This window comes from Rhinolophus ferrumequinum, chromosome 20, assembly GCF_004115265.2.
Source record: "Rhinolophus ferrumequinum isolate MPI-CBG mRhiFer1 chromosome 20, mRhiFer1_v1.p, whole genome shotgun sequence".
NCBI lineage: Eukaryota > Metazoa > Chordata > Mammalia > Chiroptera > Rhinolophidae > Rhinolophus > Rhinolophus ferrumequinum.
This window is the reverse complement of record NC_046303.1, coordinates 33,843,409-33,868,196: the sequence shown is the minus strand read 5'-3', so window position 1 is coordinate 33,868,196 and position 24,788 is coordinate 33,843,409. Positions and strand designations below refer to the sequence as shown.

At 35.1% G+C, this 24,788-nt stretch overlaps 1 protein-coding gene across 2 annotated transcripts in view; it reads left to right on the top strand.

Annotated features, from left to right (window-relative positions):
* ANKIB1 (ankyrin repeat and IBR domain containing 1) overlaps positions 1-24,788 on the top strand; it is a 115,413-nt gene that overhangs the window by 57,890 nt on the left and 32,735 nt on the right. For both annotated transcript variants that reach the window (XM_033088019.1, XM_033088021.1), the window contains exons 5-8: positions 9,328-9,445; positions 15,813-16,021; positions 16,366-16,454; positions 23,433-23,577. In XM_033088019.1, the coding sequence (XP_032943910.1) occupies positions 9,328-9,445; positions 15,813-16,021; positions 16,366-16,454; positions 23,433-23,577 (561 nt within the window). The remainder of the gene's footprint in view (positions 1-9,327; positions 9,446-15,812; positions 16,022-16,365; positions 16,455-23,432; positions 23,578-24,788) is intronic.

Genomic DNA, 24,788 nt, shown 5'->3' with positions numbered 1-24,788 from the left:
GTGGTTTTTCCTGCTTTCTTTTTGCAGTTGATCTCCAATTTCAAAGCCTTGTGGTCAGAGAATATGCTTGGTATGATTTTAGTCTTCTTAAATTTGCTGAGGCTAGTTTTGTGTCTCAACATATGGTCTATCCTTGAAAATGTTCCATGTGTACTAGAAAAGAATGTTCAAAAAATGTAAACTATTTCCCCCTTCCTGACTTTACTCTGCAGTGGTAAGTTTCTTGTGTGTGCTACCAGACTTAAGCAAACATATCTGCATATAGAATTTTTAGAGCAAAAAGCAGATCGTCCAGTACATTGAGTTTTGCTGAAATAGTTTTTCAGCTTTACTAACATATGAACATTTTTCCCAAGTCAGAACAGAGGATCTACATATTTTAACCACTTACCTATTCACGAACATTTAATAATTTAGATATTTTTGCAATTAAAAACAAAGCTGAAGTGAATATTTGTTTCCCTACCTGTTACATATATATCTTTATCCAGTTGTATCATTATTGTGATTAAAAACATAGATTCTGAAGCAAGACTGAATGGGTTCATATCTTGGCCCCACAACTTATTACGTGACCTGAACAGGTTACTTAATCTCTCTGTTGCTTCAGATTCATCTTCCTTAAAATGGAGATGATAATGGTCCCTACTTCATAAGGTAATGATCCTTAAATGAGTTAATATATATAAATGCTTAGAACAATACCTGGCTTATTATAAGTGTTATCTAAATATCTGCTGTTATGATCGTCATCATTTATATGTACATTTTAAAAGTATATTCCCTATAAATTTGTAGAAATTGTTTTGATGGATCATGAGATATACATTCGAAACTTTAATAGCAGCTGTTAAATTGTCCTAAAAGATAGTATCAATTTACTTTTCTTCACTAGCATTTTAGAGAATTCTTTTCCTCACATTCTTGCTAGCATTGGATATTATCAGTGTGGTGTTTTTTGTTTGCCTTTTTGGGACAAATAAATGGCACCTGTTTGAATTTATTTTTTTGATTATTCTTTGAATTGGTTGTTCATTTGTTTTTTTTCTATGGATCATTTGTGTTTTCTTAATGCTTTCTAAGAGAACTTTGTGTATTTTTCCATATCTAAGTTTTTCACTTTTAGGGTATTTAGAGGTGTAAATTTTATTTTATGGCTTCTGAATTTGTGACATGCTAATATTATAATCATATGGTCCTATATTTTTTCTTGTTTTGTTGTTTTGTTTTTCATCCATATTGGAGTTATCTTTGTCTACTATTTCATCATGTAAAAAGAAATGCTTTCATAAATAAATACTAATACACAAATATTTATAGCAGTGCTATTCATAATAACCAAAAGTTAAAAACTACCCAAATGTCTGTCAACAGATGATGGATAAACAAAATGTGAGGTATACACACAATGGAATATTACTCAGCCATAAAAAGTACTGAAGTACTAACACGTGCTACAAATATGGATCAATCTCAGGAACATTATGCTAAGTGAAAGAAGCTAGGCACAAAAGGTCACATATTGAATAATTGTGTAACTCCATTTATATGAAATGTCCAGATAGGTAAATACATAGAAACAGAAATTCCATTAGTGGTTGCCAGGGGCTGGAAGGAAGAAGGAATAAGTAGTGACTAATTTATGGGTATGGGGTTTTCTTTTGGGATGATGAGAATGTTTTGGAACTAGATACAGGTAGTAGTTGTGCAACCTTGTGAATATACTAGAGGCCACTGAATTGTACACTTTAAAATGGTTAATTTTAAGTTATGTGAGTTTTAGAACAATATTAAAATCAATGCTTTTTTAAAACTCATTTTCTTACCTTCAAATTAAATTCTGACCAACTTTTGGATTATTCTGCCTGTGGTAGAAGTTTTGCATGGCCTGCTATGTGATTGTATTAAGCTACAATTAGGTACTTTTTAAAATTTATATTCCCGAGGTCAGGTGTTTATTTTAGTTAAGTTTTTTATTTCAGTTAATATTCTTGACAGTGTATATAATATTATATCTGATAATTTTTTCTCGACACATTTTAACGTAGTCCTTTTCTCCAGGTGATTAAAGTCCACTTCTTCATTCCATCATTCAACAAAACACTGATTGACTGCTCTGCCAGACACTGATTTAGGAGCTTAGAGACACAGTGAAGAACAAAGATAAGCCCCTACCTTCTAGGTGTTTATATTCCTCTCCGGAGAGAGAGACACACAAATAAGTTTAAAAAATAAAGAATACAGTTTTCTAAGAATGGTAACTGCTATAAAGAAATAAAAACAAGTAATGTGTTAGAATGATGGCTGTGAGCAGTGTGTTCAATTTATTGAAACCTTCAAATAAAGAACAGAAAAAATAGTAGAGGACAGGCTCTGTGAAGTGGACTGGCTACGTGGAGGGAAACTGAGCAATGTGCTGCTATGAAAGCCATCTAAAGAACCCCTTCCCCTTTTGCACCCTCTCTCCAGCCTGTAACGTAGGAAGTCTCCAGCTCTTTTTCTGGTGGAGGCCCATATACTGGGCTTTGCTTTGGCTGGCCACCCCATTTAGCATAAGGTTTAACCTACTCTGGAGGAGCAGCTGCCTTCCTCTTAGATCAAAGTACCATCAGGGTAGCCTAGGTCTTGATCTCCAGGCTAGAACCACTGAATAAGGAGAGGGGAAGCTGAAAGGAAGGATGATCTGAGAATCCCAAAGACCTTCTCTAGCTGTTCTTGTCCCTCCTCTTTCCCAGGCGAAGCTCAAGCATGGATCTGCTAATGAGAGATCCATATTAAGAGGGATTGAAAATATCCTCTCTTTTCCCTGAGAGTCTTTCTTCTAAAATTTTAGCAGTTACCAATATATTTGGGTAAATAACTACTTGTTTTTTCATTTTGTAATAGTGAACATGTTTTACCTATATAATTGGGGGAAAGCTATTTTCATTGTGGAGGGGGGAATAAGAACAGATACTTCTTTCATAACTCCTTTGTCATAGTCTTTTCTCCAACAGTTTTCTTTGAAAATACTATCACTTTATACATGGTATCAAAGTGGTGCAGTTTGTATGTTGGGCTGTTTCTTTAGTGGTATTTTGGTAACAGTAGCATGTGCTGATGCAAAAGAGGCACTTTCATTCTGGCTGTCTCTTTTTAAACAAGTTTCCTTTTCTTTGTATCAGTGCTGACTGCTTTGAAGGTTATTGCTGCTTTGTATTTAGTCTGAAAATAGAAGCAGTTTATCTGCAACAGGAAAGAGAAAGGCACCTTCATTTTAGTCCTTCCTGCAGAAGAGAAGGCTAGTGCCCACTTGGGAATGAGCAATGCATTGAAATGCTTTCCATGACCTAATTATAGTTCTGTTGCAGAGACTCGGAGTGAATATGGTAACTGGTCCATGAAGGCAGTATGTCTTTCTCCTTCAAGAACTGTATTTCTTCCAGTGTAACCTATTTAGGTTTAAAACTGCATTAAAAAATTAATCTATGCAGATTATTTTGTATTATTCCTTTCTTAATGTATGTGAAGTCAAATCTTATTTTGCTCAACATAAATGAGGTAGAATGATCGCTAATCTGAAAAAAGAATGTTTGGGAAATACTACTAGGAAATACACAGTTGCACCACTGGGAATATCAGGAAATATTCACTCTCATTCCTGATTCAGGAGAGATACCTGGAGTCCCAAGTTTGAACTTGGAGCACATTTTCTAGAAGCAATGTTATACATAGTATATAACTTCTACACTAGAGTGAGTACAACAAATTTAATCATGAAAGGACTCGCTAGTTTTTTGAAAGGGAAAGTGTGGTTCCTAAATGAGCTTAAAAGCAAACCGTACATGATGATTTCGGGGGCTTTTTAAACTATAGTTTGGATTAAATTGCAGGGGTTTTTTTTCTTTTGTAGTTAATGGCATCCCTATATAGAATAGGTTAAATTTTCATTTCTTTTCCTAGTTAAGTACCTATATATGTAGAGATTCATGGCAGTATAGCTGAATGCATACATAGGTGTGGTAGGCTGTTGATGCAATGTGATGTGAAATGTATTTAGTGTAAGTCTTCACCACCATTTTTCAAAGGAATAGCACTGCAGACTGATTGAATGTGTGTTCCACCAATGTTGAAAGCTCTTTAACATCCCCAGTGATTTTTCTTTTATTTTTAATTAATTTTTTTCTGCAAAACATGTTTTTTATAAAAAGAAGCAGAATGAAAATTTAAAATGTCCATTACTACCACTTATAAATAATCCTTGTAACATTGTACAAGATCACCTTCCATTTTTTATCACTGGGATGATGATGTATATATTTTTTTAATTGTTTTTAATTGTGTTTTTTAAATTGTTTAATTGGGGTGACAATTGTTAGTAAAATTACATAGATTTCAGGTGTACAATTCTGTATAACATCATCTATAAATCCCACTGTGTGTTCACCACCCAAAGTTAGTTCTCCTTCCATCACCATATATTTGATTCCCCTTACCCTCATCTCCCACCCGATGTTACACGTTTTACATCTTGTTGTTGTTTTTTTTTTTTCTTAATACTTTTTGGTATTTACAAACTCATCATGGAAATCATTTTGAATGACTGCTGACTGTTTTAATCTGTAGATGTCCTATAACTTCCTTAATGTACATTTGGGTGACTTGTATTTTATCACTTTTATAACGAACATTGCAAGTTACCAATTTTGTCCACATTTATGATTATACCTTAGGATAGATTCCTACAAGTGAAATGACTGGGTCAAAAGATGAATGTTTTAAAGGCTTGTGATTCATGCTTAATTGTTAAACGATATACCGATTTTTATTTTTACCCACAATATATCAGAGGGCCATCTCACTGCAACCGTACCAATATTGAGTATTGTCCTCTTTTTTAAACTTGGCCACTTTGCTAGATATTAAAAGTAATACAGTTTCTATGTTTAAATCTTGGCAGATATTTATGCAGTCAAATCTGTCAATCTTTTCTATCATTAATACTTTCCTTATTTATGTATATGGATTCCTGCCGGAAGACATCTAAAGATCAAGAAACTTATCAAGTCAACTGAGTAATTATCCCTGGTGAATACGTCCCAGTCATATGGGATTAACTAAGAAATAATGAAATGGTTTCAATCGTACCAAAAAAAGAAAGCAATAAATAAAGATAATATCTAATTCTAAAACATCTGTAAGTCAACTGCAGTGGATGAGGTTTGCTAACTGCCCACAGAGCACAGAGCTCTGGAGACTGTGACAAATACTACCAGTGGACATCTTCAGTGGTTGTCATTCTAATAAGTACTTGGTAATTTCTACTGATTTTTTTTTCTTTTTTATATTTATCTTTTTTATTAGTTTCAGGTGTACAAAGCAACATAATAGTTAGACATTTAAACCCACATAAAGTGATAACCCACCCCCCAAGCTACTACCCCTCTGATATCTTATATAGCTGTCACAAGACTGACTAACTTCCGTATGTTGTACTCCACATCCCGTGACTATGTATACGTATATATTTAGTTATAGTTGACATTCAGTATTATTCTACTTCAGCTCTTAAGGTGTATAGTGCATTGCTCAGGCATCTCAGTCTATGATGTGATCCCCCTGATAAGTCCAGTGCCCATATGGCACTTTACATGATCTTTACAACATTGTTGATTATATTCCCCATGCTCTATAGACTATCCATTTCTTATTGCCTTCACCTTTTTCATCCCGTCCCCAACCCCATTCCCATCTATCACCCTGATAGATCTAGTACCTATCTGGCATCATACCTAGTTATTACAATATTATTGACTATATTCCTTATTCTATACCCTGCATCCCATGACTACTGTATGACACCCAATTTGTACTTCTCAATCCCTTCCCCTTCCACCCATCTTTAGCCCCCCTCCATCTTAAAGAAGTCCCTCTAAGATTCCTTGTAATACTGGTTCTTGGTGATGAACTCCTTCAGCGTTTTCTTGTTTGGGAAGCTCCTTATCTGTCCTTCAATACTAAATGACAGCCTTGCTGGGTAAAACAATCTTGATTGTATGTCATTGCTTTTCATCACTTGGAATATTTCCTGCCACTTCCTTCTTACCTGAAAAGTTTCTGTTGAGAAATCAGCTGACAGTCTTATGGGGGCTCCCTTGTAGGTAACTAACTGCTTTTCTCTTGCTGCTTTTAAGATTCTGTCTTTGTTTTTAACCTTTGGCATTTTAATTATGATGTGTCTTGGTGTTGGCCTCTTTGGGTTTATTTTGTTTGGGACTCTGTGCTTCCTGGGCTTGTATGTCCATTTCCTTCACCAGGTTAGGGAAGTTTTCTGTCATTATTTCTTCAAATAGGTTTTTAGTTCCTTGCTCTCTCTCTTCTCCTTCTGGTACATATAATGCAATGTTGGTATGCTTGATATTGTCCAGGAGATGCCCTAAAACACTCCTCAATTTTTTGGATTCTTTTTTCTTTTAGCTGTTCTGGTTGGGTGTTTTCTGCTACCTTATCTTCTACATTGCGATTGGGTCCTCTGCTTCATCTAATCTACTGTTGATTCCCTGTAATATGTTCTTCGTTTCCATTATTGTAGCCTTTATTTCTGACTGGATTTTTTTCATGGTTTCCATCTCCATTTTTATTCTTCCTGTCTCTCTGTTGAAGTTCTCCCTGAGATCATTGAGCATTCTCATAACCAGTGTTTGGAACTCTACATCTGATAGATTGCTTATCTCCATTTCGCTTCATTCTTTTTCTGGACATTTGTTCTGTTCTTTCATTTGCGACATGTTCTTTGTTTCCCCATTTTGGGTGCCTCCCTGTGTTTGTTTCTATGTATTAGATAGAGCTGCTATGTCTTCCGGTCTTAGTAGAATGGCCTTATGTAGTAGGTGTACTGTGGGATTCAGTGGTGCAGTCTTTCTGGTCACCTGAGCCACACGCTCCAGGTATGTCCCTTGTGTGGGTTGTGTGTGCCTCAACTACTATCTCTTGTAGTTGAGCCTTGGTTGATAATTGCACATCAGTAGGAGGGACCGACCCTCAGGCTCCCTGGTTGTGAGGAATGGCCCTGACTACAGTGGAAGAGTTGTTGTGCAGGGGCTGATCCTATGGAGCAGGATCTGCGTCAGCAGGACTCTGGTGCCTGCCAATCCGTATCATACTTGGAAGTGGCTGAATGATGCTCCAGCTTATTTTGAAGCTGGCCATTGGGGGCATCAGCCCCAGGACCACCTTGGAGGGGATTCCTTGTAGGTCTACTTCAGCCACAGCCCATGCCCCACCTGGGGCCACCCAGCGGGAGCCAGAAAGAAATCTGCAGATGGCTGCTGCCCTTGCCATTCTTGGATGTGCCTTGAGAGGCCAAGCCTAGAACCAAGGCCAGCTGCCGCTAGTGCCATGCTTAGGGCTGCTCAGCCAGAAGTACCCGATATACTCAAGCCAGATGCTGCTTGTCTGGGTTCCGCAAACCTTTGAGAGATCCTAGGAAAGTCTGCAGCTTGAGCCAAGGCAGGCGATCTGCACAAAAAAGCCACTGAAAGCAGCATGGGTGTGCCCGAAAGTTGGGTGGAGCCAGGTCTCAAGTCGCCAGGTCATGGCGAACTAACAATGGAGATTCAGGTATGTCGGCCGCCTGTGTTCGTGTTCACGTGCCAGGAAGGGGGAGGGCTCAACAAAGAAACAATGGCTTCCACCAGCTCCTCCATCCAGGCAAAAGCCGCCTTTCCAGCTCCCCATCCCAAGCCAGACAACTCAGTTCCCCACAATATGTCCCTGCCACTTTTACAGCTGCTGGCCCAGCGCTGGAGCGCAGAGCGAGTGTTTCCATTGGTGGGTAAGTCTGTGCGCAGTCCCTTTAGGAAGAGCGCCTGGGAGTGCAGCTGCACTCAGTCTCAGTCACAATCTCCGCTGGTTTTAACAAGCAAAGCTTATGGGGCCTTCTCTCCCCAGCACTGGAACCCTGGGCTGGGACCTCTCACTCCTCTGGGGGATGGTGGGGACTCCCACAGCCAAAATATCAAAATATCCCCCCCAATCTGTAATGGTCACACGCAGGTGTGGGGCCAGCCCGTGGTGCATCTCTGACCTTCCTACCAATCTAAAGGTGGCTTCTTCTGCAAGTCCTTGGTTGAAAACTTCATTTCAGCCTGATTTTAGGCAATTCTCAATAATGATTGTTTTGTAGATTAGTTGTAATTTTGATGTGGTTGTGAGAGAAGGTAAACACAGCATTTACCTACTGTGTCGTCTTGGTTGTCTCAGTTTCCACTGATCTTTAAGCTATGGCCTTTAGTTCTATGTGTACAGTAAGCTAGTTATATCTACTTAAAGGATTGAAATAGATAGGTGTATCTATTAATAATAAAAATGCAGTACTGAATAAAAATAAAGAAAAACAGATTGCCTAGTGATATATATATATATACATGATTTTGTGCCATAATAGTATGACAGCTGTAAATCAAATTCATGGTACCGATTGCCACAGGCAAGGATGAGGAAAATTAGGGAAATATAATGGGAAAACATGTCACAAATCATAAGGTTTTGCTTCTCTTGTTTCATTTTGTTTTAAAAAGGACTTGAAACAAGTAAGACAAAAATGTTATCGATAATTGTTTCTGAATAATGAGACACATGATTTTATTCTTTATATGTTTTCTGTTAAAAGCCAAAAAAAAAGATAAAGGATAACAAAAGAAAAAAAAAACCTGGCTAATACATCACCTATATGAAGAAAACTAAGGAGCATTAATGCACACTTGAATAAATATATTGAAATAATATCTTTATGAGTGCGAAGTCTGAATAGAATGGCGTCGTCACTTCTCTGTAAAGTAATTAATAGGTATTATATAATCCCACTAGCAATCCAAATTGGATCTTAATAAAGTGCAAATGTTTGGTAGTTCAATGATTAAAACTGCCTAAATGAACACATATATCATACACAATTGATTTGCACAAAGGCTGTATAAAAATACTTGAGAACTTTAATCATGATTATTGCTCAGTGGGATTATAGGGGTTTTTTTCCTAATACTTTTTCTGTATTAAAAAATTTCAAAACTGTAAAGTAAGATGGTCTTGTCATAATAGTATGATACTTTTATTTTAATATGATATGGTGCATGAGCCCTGGTATCCATTTTCCATCTTAAAAAAAAAAGACTTGTGAAAGAGTAGTTTGAAATCCATGCTAGTGCAGCATACAGAGCCTTTTGAACTTGAATAACCAAACTGAAACTGAAAGATTAAAATGATAATCATATAATATATTTGTTCATAGGCATTTAAACTTCCTAAGAGTATAATACCTAATTTAACTTTGTTTTTGTCTTTTCAAAGCCATATGAAGGATTAAGGCCTCAGGATCTTCGTAGATTGAAGGATATGCTTATTGTGGAAACTGCAGACATGCTTCAGGCTCCACTCTTTACTGCTGAAGCTTTACTTCGAGCTCATGGTAATAAAAGAAATGTCATGCTTGTGATAACATGGGTGCCTTTTGAAACTTCAGAGTTAGAAAATGGCTATTTTATTATTTTAATATAAAACAAAGTAGTTTTTTAAACAAGCCTAAGTTGTTTTTTGTGCAGTGGTTACTCAGTGGTACTCAGTATCTTCATAACTTTGTGTATTTTGAAATATAAACTGGCTATTAAATCATAGAGGAGAAATACAAAGTTTCTGTTTAAAAATCAAGAAAGATACTAAATCAACTTACGGATTGTCTGATTTTGGAAATGTGTCTTATTCAAGCAAGATTGAGAATTATAAAGTTATAACCCATAATCCTAGACCTGGTTTTAACATTATTTTTACTGAAGTCAACTAAATACTTAACAATTGTGTTATTAGAATTGTCAGTTTATTTTATGTAAAAGCTGTTTCTCACCATTAAATGCACAAAGCGAAATTGTAGAGTCAACAAAAGAATATACTGTCCCTCTTAAGGTTCGGTTTTCAGTTTTTGTTTTGTTTGTTTTTTATTTTGTTTTGTTTTGCTTTGCTTTGTTTTGAGAACATTACTAACTTTACTTAGGAAAAGTACTCAGCTTGTTTTAAGTTCTCTGATACTTAAGACAGCCATACTGCAAGTTGTCACATGCTGAGTTGGACACTGTCATTGCACCCTTGATATCTGATGTTTTGGCTGGTTTCAAAGACAAGTTTTCTCTGATTTAAAAATTATTTTTTAAAAAGAGAAAGGTAAATAGCTATTCTAATCCAGTCAATTTGAGGCTAACCTGTCTATTTTAATTATAAATCTTTAGCTCATCTATACTAAAATAGAATGTCAGCTTCCACAATTTTTGATACAATCGTTTGATCACAAGAAAATTCAAAACTCCATATTTCATCGTCTCTTGATCACCACTCTGAATAATTTGGTATATAACCCTCCAGAATTGGTACATTCAATATTGATATTTCCCAGGGTTCTATACTTTGACACTCTTCCACTTTATATACTAGCGACTCTTAAATTTTAATGTTAAGAAGAGTTTCCTGGGAAACTAACCAGAAATTCCTTGGACTACTTCCAGAGAGTCTGTCTAGGTGAGGGTGAGGCAAAAAAACTTTGTTGCAAACCAGCCTATTGAGTAGACCGCTTTCTAAGAAAAACTGCTGTGTGCGTGTTTATCTAATGAAACCAATGGTTTCAAACACCACCTGAACGATAAAGAGTGTGTCTACAACCTGACTTTAAAGTATTTGAGCCTATATTTCTAAATGCCTATTTAACATTTTCTCCTCAATCTAAGGATGTCGATCCTGAACTCATCATTTCTCCCACTGTCTTGATACATGGGGCACCAACATTCATCTAATTACCCTGGCCAGAAACTTGGAAGTCATACTTGACTCCTCCATTTCTATCAGATTTGGCCACAGTCTTCTCATTTCTCTTCCTAATTATCTCTCATCTTTCCTCACCCTCCCTAGCTGTTTACCATTCCCACTGCCACTGACTTAAATTCAGGCTGTCATTATTTTTCATCTAAACTGTAATCTCCTGAGTTCTGGTTTTTAGTGTTCCATTTCTCTTTCATCCTATTAATTTTTCATATTATTCTGTTAGATTTTTTTTTTTTAATGCAAATTTGATCACGTCACTCCCCTGCTTAAAAGCCCTTCACTGGCTCTCCACAGACTTAAAACCATCTAAACTCTCTATTAGACCTTCGTGACCCAGGCTTCTGTACCTGGGCTGTCCACCTCCCCATTTCTTACCCTTTCTTGCTTATCTTTAGAATCATCTCTTCCAGGAAATCTTTTATGCTTATTTGGTCCTACGTCTGCATTGAGACCCTTCCTGTCTATTCCCATTATATCCCGTGCATGTTGTATATGAGTCATACACTTAGAATACAATATTGTAATAATCTATTTGCTTTTCCTCTGCATTAACCTGGGAACACTTACAGGGCAGCTTTTGTTGTTTTTTTGTTGTTTTTTTGTTTGTTTGTTTTCACAATATCTGGCATACATTAAGTCCTCAGAAAAAAGGTATAGAATGAATAGATAATGCACCTGAAATATTATTTATGTATTTTTTTAAAAATCTACCTTTGTAATATAAAATTACATTTATCCGTTGGCATATTTATAAACTTGAAATGAATCCTATGGAAAAAATTTTAGACCTGAGTCAAAAATGAAATTTAGAAATTCAGACGAACTTTTAAAATCATAGAATTTAAAGGTAAAATATATTCTTTGCAGCCAATTATAATGCTTAATAGTCATTATATAAGAACTTGTAAAGAAACCCAGAATGCTGTAAATTGTGTTTCTTTAGAGTAAGCTTCACAGCACCAGAAGGTATATCCTGTCTATTGCTTGAGATTTTAAATACAGAGAGTTCATTTAAATATAACATAGAGCTGGCAGAAAAGTGGAAGCTGTCCGTTCGTGGGGCACCATGACATGACAGCTATATTAGTTAGTTTAGACTAACTGCTGAAAGAAAAGTGTAGATTCAAACAGAGTAAACATGTATTAATCATGTAGTAGTCCAAAGTGTTCCTTTTTATGGTTAGGAGTGGGACAGGGGCTCTGCTCCACACGGTTATTCAAGGGCCCTAACTGACTGAGACTCTGCCATCTTAAAGTGGTTTCTGAGGTTGCCCTGGGGATTATCTCCATTCCAGCCAATCAGTCAGAAAGTGGAAAGAGCATGGAGAAAAAAATGTGGGAAGTTTTTGAGCCAGGCCTGGACATGGCATATATCACCACTCCTGCAAATACTCCATTGGCCAGAATTCAGACACATAGCCACAGTTAACTGCAAGTAACAGTTGTACACTGCAGCATTTTTGTGTATTACAGCCATTTCTAACACAGGGGTCTACATTCAGCTAGAATATATAATGTATCACAACTCTGAAGTTAAAATATTATGTGGGATCTAAGGTTAACTTTACCAGTAATTTTATTGTAATTAAAAGGCACATTTTCATCTCTATTTGTTTACACATTATATCAAGTATTAAATGATCAACTCCATTTTTTACTCCGTTGATATTTTTTTGAGTTACTTCTTTCACTTAATAGGGGTCAATTCTAATATCTAATTGAATTTTCGTACTTGGCATCTGTCCTAACTTTTTTGATAGCTTACTTAAGAGGTCTATAATTCATTCCCCTATTAAGGCATAAAAGAGAGGCTAATGCAGGTTTTTCAAACGGACATCTCTTCTATATTGTTTGCATGATATCAGTGACATTTTATAACTAAATAAGCTGTACTGAGATAAATGATGTTAGTGAATCACACAGACAGTGCACAGAGCTACAATTTACACTAATTGCTCTCAAAACCAGGACAGACTCTGTTTCAGAGCTATTAAACTGAATCATTTGGAAGGTTTATAGATTGTATCCTTGGTAACATTCATTCAACTTTACACAAGAAAATAGATTTGAGTATTATATTATGTATTGTCAAATTTAGTCCCAAAGTAATGAAGTTGATGTTGATTAAGCAGAAGACAGAAATGTTTGGCAGTATTTACTAAATAGTAATTGAATTTTAAGGGACGACTCTGTAAGAATACAAAGGTCATTCTCTGGGTATTTCCTCAGTAATAAAAGTAACTTATATAATTGAATAGCTAATGAGAACATAAATAAAATTTACAAAATATGAGACCAAGGCTAATTTGTCTTGTGCTTAGAGTAAATTTGTAGTGAATTATTTTTTTAAGCTCCTTTGGAGGCTATCGTCTTCTATAGGTAATTAAACATTTGTGGTCCACATCTTCTCTTCCTAGGAAATGATATCTTCTCCCAAGGCTTCCTCTGGACTAGACCTCTTTTTCTGTGCTCCATACCCTTATGTATAACTGCTTATTTGAAAGCACCTCTAAGGACATCTCAAAATCACCTTAAGCTCATCATGTCTAAAACTAAAATCAGTTCTCCCACGTATACCTGATTCTCTAGTATTCCCCATTTACATAAGTAGCAGCAGGGTAACCTGGGACACCAACTTTGACATTTAGTCTCCTTCAGACCCTATATCCTATTGTCACCAAGTGGTCGAGTTCACCTCCCAAATTGTAAACTTCTCCCTTTCTCTTCATCTCCACTACAACCAAGCACCTAGCCCTAGCTGCCGTCATCTCTCACTTATACTACCCAGTAGCCTCTTATCTGGTCAGTCTTGCCCTCCAACTCTTGCCCTAACCAGTTTCTTCATTTGTTTGTTTGTTTTTCCATACTGTAGTGAGATCGATCTTGTAATGTAATTGTGAAAACCCGTCCTTCCTAACTAACTCCACGCCCAACTTTTCACTGACTTCCTGTTACTCCTCAGCTGATGATAGAAGTGTTACTAAATAAAGTCCTGCATGGCCGAGCCCCTATTTCTTCAGCCTCATCTCACACAGTGCTTCCCTTCTGGTCACCATGCTCCAGCTACACTGACCTTTTCACTTTCACGAGGATGCCACCTTCCCTCCTGCCACAGGCCTTTGAATACGCTGTGTACCATCTGTCGAGAATGTTTTCTCCTCTCCCTTTTACCTGGTTAAGTCCCACTCACCCTTCAGATGGACGCTCCGGGCCATTTAACCAGAGTCTCCTTCTCTGATCTCCCTGACTGGGATTCTCTGCCTCTTTTTCACGTTGCTTCTGACATTGAAGATTTTTAAAAATGTATTGGTTTTACTTACTGTCTTTCTCCTTATTAGACCATAAGTTCCATGAAGGCAGGAGCTGTGCCTGGTTTTTCCTCCCGTTGTTTCCCTACTGCCTGACATAGTGCCTGGCACGTAAAAGGCATTCAGAATTATTTGCTAAATGAATGGTGATAGAATCCAAGCACAAATTGTGCTGAAAAATATTTGTAGTTGATAAGACTAAATGTAGCATGTTTAATCTGAGTATATGAATTATAGCAGTTCTTTTTTTCCTTTATGAGAAAGTGACATAATGGAGACTTTTGAAAAACAATCCTACTTTTCTGAGAAAAGTAATTTTAACTTTTAAAGTAAGTAGTGACCTATCAAAGCAGTGAGGTCCATTTAGCAACATTTCCTGCACTGAACTCCTCATAGGGGTTTTTTTTTCAGTTGTTGGATATTTCTTCCTCTTTGTAATTTGATCCCTATTTCTAATCTTATTTTCCATCTGCCCAAACCACCACATGCTATACTGTAACTTTAGAGAACTGCTCCTGTCTCTCCATTATACTTCTGTGCCTTTCACATATGGTTTACACAGCTGGAAATAACACTTCTTCTGTCTTCATTGGATGTCTGAGAAGTAATTATCCTGTTACATCACCAAATACATTGACTTAATGTGACTGGAAAAGTCTTGTAGTACATTTCCACAGCTATTTGTATTTGAGCTGTAAAATTGTATAGAGTGAGTCTACACTGAATCATTTACTGTGCTGCTCTGGACCCGATCCTCTAGCGGGAAGAACACAGGCTTTGGAGTTTCCGAAATTGGTTTCAAATCCCTCGCTATCTGTCTGAGGCTGGGCAGGTTATATAACTTCCCTATGTCTTAGTTTCTTCACCTAAATAATGATTGAAAAGTTTTTTGGGAAGAATAAATGAAATACTATGTGTAAAACACCTAGCAAAATAATTGGTTGTACATATTAGTTTATTGTTTTGAAGGGTTAGGTTTTTATGGCTCTGGACTTTATAATAACATGCTTCACTTAGCTATTTTTAAAGTATTAGTTAGAAGTAATAGTTAGAAGATCATCTTTTTTAGTTAAGCCATATTGGAGCTCACTTAATACAGAATTTATACGTAATTCACTAAAGCTTTATAACCATAATCCCTTCAGAAGTTCCTTTTGCTTTAAAGCTGTTTATCAAATGAGTTTTAGAACTTGCTGGGCATTTTGATTTGTTTATAGTGAGCCATGTAATCGGTTTACAACTTGACAGCAGTGAGGCCAATTGCAAACTTACATATTTTTGAAAGAATAAAGAATAAAACAGCTAAATGAAACTATGCCAACAAATATTTAGTAAATTCTGAAAGTGATGAGCCACCTCCTTTGTTTATTAGTGGAAATGACTGGAAATTTGGACCATATTGTTAGATTTGGACCATATGGTTAGATATAAACATGGGTGTAAGCCATGGTATATTATAAAAGTTTGAATTCTGTTTAAAAACATTAATGGCTATAACATACCAGAATATTCATTTGCAATTATTGCTTTGATATAAAATAATTTTTCTTTCTTTGATGACGTAGATCTCTTTATCTTCACTTTCTTTTGTGAAGAAATATGGTGTTTTAAAACACCATATTTTCTGTTTTTTGAGAGATATCTATTCCATTTTTCTTAAAGACTGGGACAGGGAGAAATTACTTGAAGCTTGGATGTCCAACCCAGAGAACTGCTGCCAACGATCAGGTGTTCAAATGCCAACTCCTCCACCAAGTGGGTATAATGCCTGGGACACGCTCCCTTCTCCGAGAACTCCAAGGACTACACGCTCTTCCGTCACCTCTCCAGATGAAATAAGTTTGTCTCCTGGGGATTTGGACACCAGTTTGGTATGGTTTGATATTCACTATACTTCCATAGTTTTGTACTTAACTTTTTAATTATTTAATATTGTTTCATGAAACCTCTAGTCATATTCTTAGATTCAATTACAAGAATATAATTGAAATGGGCAATTTGATCTTGACCTGAATAGATTATAACGATTTGTTTCTTGTACTTCTTTTTCCAAATGCATAGTTGCTGATTAATTTAATACATAAATTTGGAATTTAAGAGTTTGACTTTTTATAATTACTATGCTAGTATTTTTACCTTAAACTGAAGAAATGCATATATTGTCCTATCTCCAAAGTATGAGTTTGATTAAATCATTGCTCTCCTTCATCTCCAGTGTGACATTTGTATGTGTACTATTTCTGTATTTGAAGACCCGGTGGATATGCCCTGTGGACATGATTTCTGTAGAGGATGTTGGGAGTCGTGAGTATATATGCAGCTTAGTATTTCTTACTGCATGATAGCACTCTGATTTAGTAATAAAATTGTTTGCTTTCAATATTTAAAGATATGGATTACTATATTGCTTTCAGAATTATACTGAAATGCATTACACTTTAATCCTAAGGAAGAGTTTTATTTTTCATATTTTAACATTTTCCCATCTATTAACTTAGTAAAATTATTTAATTTAACACTTAGTGTTATTTAGCTTAATGTAAGGTACTTTACGGAACAAAGTAGGTATATGTAAATACATTTTCTTAATTTACATCTCATGTAAATTTCAAGCCTACACCTAAATATCAACTCTTATATCCCAAGAATTTTTAAGCATCTGTTTTTATGCTTTGTCTGAATTTTTTGTGACAAGCAAATAGCCTTGAAAATCTGTAAGAAGAATATGGGTGTTTAAAATTCCTTTTTAATGAATTCATTTAGATGTCTCTGCTAGGCATGGTTGAGTATATATTACAAGTGGAAAATTTATTTTGCTTCTCATATTTATCTCTATTCTCCTTACCATTATCTTTCCAAGACTTACATTTTCTTACCATCCATTAGCTTTTCCCTAATGTTATACTTCTCAAGGGAGGTTTATAAACAAAATGAAGGTGATCAATAAATGAACAATAAATGCAATATCGTGTTTTCTCTGGAGACACATAAATCTGCTGATTGATGACGTAAGCGAAGCATGTCATTGCTATTTAAGGAAATCTTAAAAATCAGTAGGTTTCAAGCTATTCTTTTTCATGGAGTGCTGGGTACAAGTGTAGGGTGCTGGAGAACAAACACTGCACTGGGTGAGAGAGCAAGAATACCAGCACATTTTCTATTGTATATTTAAACAACTTTGTTGGGGTCTAATTGACATACAGTAAACCACATTTTTAAAATAAATGATTTCATAAGCTTGGACATTTGTATACCATACCACAAGCAAGATAATGAATATGTCCACCACCCCCAAAAGTGTCCTCATTTCTCCTTGAAATCCCACCTGCCCTTCTCTTTCTGCCTCACTCTTATCCCTCCCCACTACCCGTTCCCTCCAATCTATAGACAACCACTGATCTTTGTTCTGTCACTCTTGTTTCATTCTGAGTACATTTTCTTTATCTATTTTCCAAATCAGGGTAGGAGGCAAAATTTCATTTAGAAGGGAAAAAATACCACTCTAAAAAAAGTAAGAATAAATAAGAATATCTAGCTGAGATATTCTTATTTGGCTAAGAAATTCTTATCTGGCTAAGAAAACATAGACTAAGGCTCAGAGTCTAATTAGTAGGATCAAATCAGTACAGTTGATGTTGGAAAACTGATTGGCAAGGGCCAGAGCTGACAACCCAAAGCAAACTTTGACTTAGTTCTGGATGCAGAAAATCTTCCACATGTAGTTTCTTTAGCTTAAAATTGTTAACTGTATTGTATTTGGGAGTATTATCGGGGTTCTACCAAGTTTGCAACTGTTGACCTTTCTTTCTATGTGAAAACTGAACCACCACCACTTCCCACCCACCCACCCACTCCCAACCCCACCCCCAGGACTTACTGAAATTTTTTTGAACTTCTTTGACCTTCCTCACCTAACTCCTGTCACAGGAACCATCTCCCAAACTCATCACAGAGTAGCCTTCAGAAGTTTATGGTAAGATTTAAATTTGAAAGATCTAATTATTGTTTTCCATGGTACCTTATCAGCCTGCCTAAGATTCTCCTCCCCACTCCTGCCTGGTAGTTCTTGCCAAATCAAGTACCAGTAAAACAGGTGTTACTTTGGGTGATTCATATGTTGATAAAGCCATTTTTAGATTAATTACAGTCTTTTCATATTTTATAGGCACATATTAAAGAAACTCATCTTTCTAAGAAGGAAGGGAGAATTTTTTAAAGGACCTTAGATAATTTGAAAACATCTCAATTTATTTTATGCTTCCCTACCCCCTTATCTCATCACTCCAGCCAGATGCTTTGAAGCATCTATGCCAAGAGGGAAATCAAATGAAAGGGAAGTTACTATATTTTACCCAGCCTAGAATATCCTTCCTGCTACTTATTAGTTGTTGAATTAGTTAACTAATTGCAGGAAAATTGATAACCTCCCTGCTTCGATTTTCTAATTTATATAATTTTGATAATAGTAAATACTTCATAGGATTATTGTCAGTTTATTGTTAAATGGCTTAATATATGTAAAATGCTTAGAACAAGGCCTGGCACATACTCATAGTAACCACTCAATGAATGTTAATTATTACCATCTTCCTAAGCATGGAAATAAGCAGAGAGAACCTATCTGTCATATAATCTATGAAGCTGACCTACAAAATAAAAGTATGAGTAAAGTTTGCCCCAGATTTCTTTTACTAACACTCATCAACTCCATGTTCTGTGTATAAATTTAGTGGGAAATTGTTTCTTGATAAGGATTTAATAGCATGGCTCACAATGAGGTCTTCTGAGTTCTGTCATTTAATTCCCCAGAGATAAATAATCCTTCTCTGATGTATTTAGAATACATAAAATTTAAACCATCTTCATATACCAGGTGTGCCAAAAAAAATGTATAGATGTGTAGATGGAAAAGAGAGAAGTATATTAATAGTCTATTGAGATAAGTGTGGTTATTCTTTGATATACATAAAAACTCAACAAGTGGTAGTTTTTTTTTTTTTTTTACCAAGTCAAGTTGTTGTCCTTTCAGTCTTAGTTGTGGAGGGCGCAGCTCAGCTCCAGGTCCAGTTGCCATTGCTAGTTGGAGGGGGCACAGCCCACCATCCCTTGTGGGAGTCGAACCAGCAACCTTGTGGTTGAGAGGATGCGTTCCAACCAACTGAGCCATCCAGCAGCTCAGCGGCAGCTCAGCTCAAGGTGCCGTGTTCAATCTTAGTTGCAGGGGGCACTGCCCACCATCCCTTGCGGGACTCGAGGAATTGAACTGGCAACCTTGTGGTTGAGAGCCCACTGGCCCATGTGGGAATTGAACCGGCAGCCTTCGGAGTTAGGAGCATAGCTCTAACTGCCTGAGCCACAGGGCTGGCCCAGTAGTTTCTTAATGGTTACTTGCAGTGTAAATTCTGAAACCATATTAATAGAATTTTTTGTACTCTTACATTAAAATTCATTGGTCTGTCATGTACTTTTAATAGCTGTTTTACTAATGCGTGATTTTGTAACAACATTTGGAAAATATTGGTTCACTGGGTTATTCAGATCTTCCAATGTTAACATGTTTCCCTATACATAAATATAGTAAAAAAAAAATCACATTAGTTAATATCACCACCAATCTCATCAGAAAAGTGTCAGTATTGGGAAGTTGTCAAGCTCACAGTAGCAGATAAAAAATTTTCAAAATTCTAATTTGTATCTGAAGGCTTGAACTTTATCATTGGCAACAAATTCCATCAACTTTTTTTCCTTGACATGACAAGTATATGTAATTCATTTTCAAAAAAAAGTCTACCATATACCTAAATCTGAATAATTATTGTTTGTAGTCTCTCTTTCAAATAAAAATAGCGTTCCATGATAAAAGTGGGTAGATCTGCTTGTAACTTGAACAATTTCCTAAGTGCTTTCCTTGCTTGAGATGACCATCATGCTTTGCTATTCAGCAGAAGTTCATTATGCTTACTTCCATTTCTTTGCACCGAATGCCTAAAATAGTGTGTTCATGGGCTAAGATTTAATAAAATTATATGGTAAAATTTATTAGTCGTTAATAATCATCTTTATTACTCCATCAAGGATATTCTTAAATGAAACTGGCTTTTTTTTTTTGGAAATTAGAAAATAATTTGAACTTTAATAGTGATGAAAATCCAGCACATTAAAGCATTTGAAATACAAATAAAATAGTCTTGAAAACAAAATTTACAATAATAAATGCATATACTCAAGCTGAAATAAATAATCTAAGCATTTCAAGAAACAAGAAAATGAAGAGTAAATTAAAATAAGATAAAGTAAAAGGCAGAAAATAGCAATAGCAAATCTGGCCTTTTTTCCCTTAACTGTAAGTATAGAGCAGTGAAGAGTACAAAGTTTACTAGTATAGTCCTAGTGCCACTTCCATGATTCATGCTAAGACAGCAGCAGTTTTAACCAAAAATCAAACAAAGTTTTAATACCATTTTGAAAGTAATTTTGAGCTCATAAAGCCCCTGGAAAGTCTCAGAATACTCACGAATCCACACATCACACTCAGTACTGCTGCTGTATACCATTTTCCCTGAATGCTTTGTCCATCCTTACCTCTGCCAAATTGTTTTTCCTGACACAAATAGTTTTTCCTGTATTATTTGAGTAATACAAATAACTTTTAACTAGTAACTAAGGTGCAGAATACCCTTCTTTTGGAATACATCAGAGTTTTGTGGAGTCTGTGGTTTTAAATCGTATTGAAAATAGAGGGGAAGATTTTAAACATGTTGAATTTATAATGCCTATGGGACATTTAAACCATCATGCTTTGCTATTTAAACAAAAATATTGTGTGTGTAATCAAGATCGATAGCTAAGGGGGGTGTTCTGGGCTTTAAATTTCAGAGTCATTAGCATATAGGTGGTAGTTTATGTTAGAGGTATTTAGATTACCCAGGAAGATTATATGGAATGGGAAGGGTTGTGGCATGAAAACCCTAGGGAACAGTAATATACAAGTGATCAGGAGAGTAAAAGGCAGTACTAAAAAAGATGGACAAGGAACAACTGGAGGTAAGAGAATACCAGAAAAAAAAATAAAAACGTCGTGGGAGCCAGAGAAGAGAGAATCTGAAAGAAGGAGCTGTGTTCAGCAGTGTCCAATGCTCTAGAAAAGTCAAAGCAAATAAAAACTGTGGACGTTTTGACTAGTTTGGGCTCATGGGCAGTCTTAATGTTCTTGCTGAGAGCAGCCATTCAATGAGGAGGTGATAAAAGCCAGAATGTTGCAGGTTCAGAAGTGAATGGAATAGATGTGAAGAAGCAATGACAAATCATCATTAACTATTTAGCCAGGAAACTTTGGGAAGGAAAGGAAACTGAAACTAAAAAGGGTAATTTGGTTGAAAAAGATTTTCAGGATAGGAAAAACTTGAGCATGTTTATTGTGCCAAGGATAAGATCCATGACAGACAGACAGACAGATAGATAGATAGGTGGGAAGACAAAGGTAGCTAAGAAATGGCTAGGTCGGAGGTGTGGTAGGGAGGGTACTAAGAGTGAACTGTTTTCTCTGAATTGCCAAGATGAGACTGTGGAGGAAGAAGGAGAAGGAGCTGAGGGAGCAGAGGTGATAAGGTCTCAATAAGATGGAAGTTTTTTAAGTGCAGTGGAATTAAGAGACTGAAGAAAGAAGATACTGTAGGCGGTGGAATAATCAAGCTGCTGTTGATGGTGATGAGTAGAGAATGGTGATTTAATTGCCTTGTTTTCCATTTTCTCTAGGGTTTTTTTTTCTATAGGGATTATTAATAATAATAGCAAAAAACCTTTGCTAACATTTATAAATTCTTATTCTATGCGAGGCACCATGCAGATATTTCACATATATTATATCATATAATCTGTGTATCGACCCCAAAAAGTACTTATTACTATCTCCATTTTACCGATAGTGAAACTGAGGCACAGAAGAGTTAAAATACAATTTTTTAAAGATCATATAACTTACTAGTGGGAGTCCTGGAATTCTCTAAGTCAAAATTCTGTTCTTAACCACTTAATTCACCTTGGGCTAGATTCCTGCCACTTTCTAGGATGGCTTTTCCCCACTGCCTCAACTAGTATGCCTAGAATAGGACATGAAACTCATTTTAATATTCACCTAAATGAAATATAAGCAGAAATCCTGTTCTTCAAAGAGTTGTGCTACCGTATTTTGACTTGTATAATGCCCCAATTTTTTTGCCTAAATTTGTGAGGGAAAAATTAGGATGTGCATTATATATGGGTAGTACTAATTTCTTATCTATATAAATGTTTTCAATTCTTTTATTTATGATTATGAGTTAAAAGTATAACTCTAGAAACCAATAATGATATCCTATGCAAAATAATACCCTGGAATACAATGATCGGTTTTGTTGAATTTATGACGAACTTGTAACAACAAAGAGTTCTTGGCCTTCTATGATGTGTAAATATCGTAAATTTGTTACCAGTACATAAAATTTCTTGTACCTTGTGTCTGTTCTTGTATTTTGTAGTTATTTGTTACATAAAATTTCTTGTACCATAATATGTTAAAGAATAAATGCTGAAATTCCTTTATAATACAAAAAACAAGTACCTAAATGTAAACAAATAAAAATTTGAATTAAAAAAATTAAAACAAAAGATTTTTTCCCCTGAAAGTTTGGGGCAAAAACGTGGGTACATTATACAGGGGAGCGCATTATACACAGCAAAATATGGTATATTCCCGTGCCACCCCAAAATCTCTTGAATTATCCATGATTTAATTCTGTACAGTCGCGCTCTTTTGTTTAAAGGTAGAGAATACTGAGAATTGAACCTTTCTAAATTTTTAATGTTATTTAAGTTTTTCTGAATTTTTAATGTTAAAAATACATTGTTTCAAACTTTTAGAGAGGGTGAAGCAAAACAGAAACATGTAAAGATATAATAAAACATAAATACCAGGAGTGCCAAAAAAATGTATATACATGACTTGTATTCATCTTTTGTTATCAGTATATATTATTACAATTGTAATACAGTTTTTTCCTTTCTTAAAATATATATACATTTTTTTGGCACTCTCTGTATATGTGTATATATAATGAATGGTTCCGCAGGTATACAATAATGTTTGTGAATTATATGACTCAATGTATTATAATTGATATTCTACACTGTTCATTGGTGTTTGTTTATATTCTAACAGAAAATTTAGCATAAAGAAAAAAATTCTTAGAATGTGTAAATAAATTACATCTTTGCCTTTTTTCTGTCAATTGGTAATTTTAATAGGTTTTTGAATCTGAAAATTCAAGAAGGTGAAGCTCACAACATTTTCTGTCCTGCGTATGATTGTTTCCAACTTGTACCTGTGGATATCATAGAAAGTGTAGTTTCTAAGGAGATGGACAAACGATACCTACAGTTTGATATTAAGGTACACTGCCAGTTATGTCTGACTTCTGTAACTTTAATTTTATGAAACCTATACAATAGATTTTATTTAATGTTTTTGTTTTATTTTTGAAAATGTAAAATAATGGACTCTGACTTTTGTCTGTCACAAAAATTGCATAAAGGAATGGTAGCATTAATTAAAATTTTAAGGTAAGTTATTTTATAATGAAAGAAGTAAAAGTGAAAATTTAAAGTAATTACAAAAAAACTAGAACTATTGCTCAGAACTGTTTACTGATTTTTGCCTGTTGTATTTTTATACCTGATCAAAATAATGTTCAAAATAGTACCTATTTTAAGTTTAACAAAAGACATTATAGTTTACATTCCTAAATATAAATATTTAGAAATAAAGATTATTAACAGAAATTTATGGAATTTTTTTTAGTTTCAAGTAATAGTTTCATATAATGACTTATTCTGTTTATTGCATCTTTTTTTTCTGTCTTTATTTTCATACAGGAGTTATTGAGAGGTGTATGCAAGTTTCTTTTTTGTGTGATTTAAAAGTTACATTTTAACTGTCTTGTACAGATTTTTTTTGTAGTCTAAACCCGTAATGTATGGACTTGTAAAAAAGAGTCCTACTCTTTCTTTAATATAGAAAGCATCATAATATTGATTTTTATGTATTATTAGGATGCCATTTAGAAATTTACTGTTGTAATGCAACTAATAATCACATATAAGATTCTATTTATAGTTATGTTGCATCAGAAAAGTGGCACAGTATATGAGAAAACATTTTCAAATTGCACATTTTCATTGTCAATAATTGCATTTTTACTTTATCATCATCTACCTGGTTTTTAGATTAAAGAAAAAAATTTTTTAAATGATGTCATTACTAGGTAATAACCACTTTTTTCCTTCTTACTACATAAGTTATTTCATGATTTCACTTATATGTGAAATCTAAAGGTCAAAGCAAATGAGCAAGCAAAACAAAACACAAACAGACTGATAGAAACAGAGAACAAGCTGATAGATGCCAGAGTGGAGAAGGGTGGAGGGATGGGTGAAAAAGCTGAAGAGCACTAAGAGTAGAAATTTCTAGTTATATAATAATTAAGTCACAAAGATATAGTATACAGCATAGGAAATATAGCGAATCATATTGTAATAACTTTTTACAGTGACAGAAGGTTATTAGAATTGTCATGTGATCACTTCGTAAGTTATATAGATGTC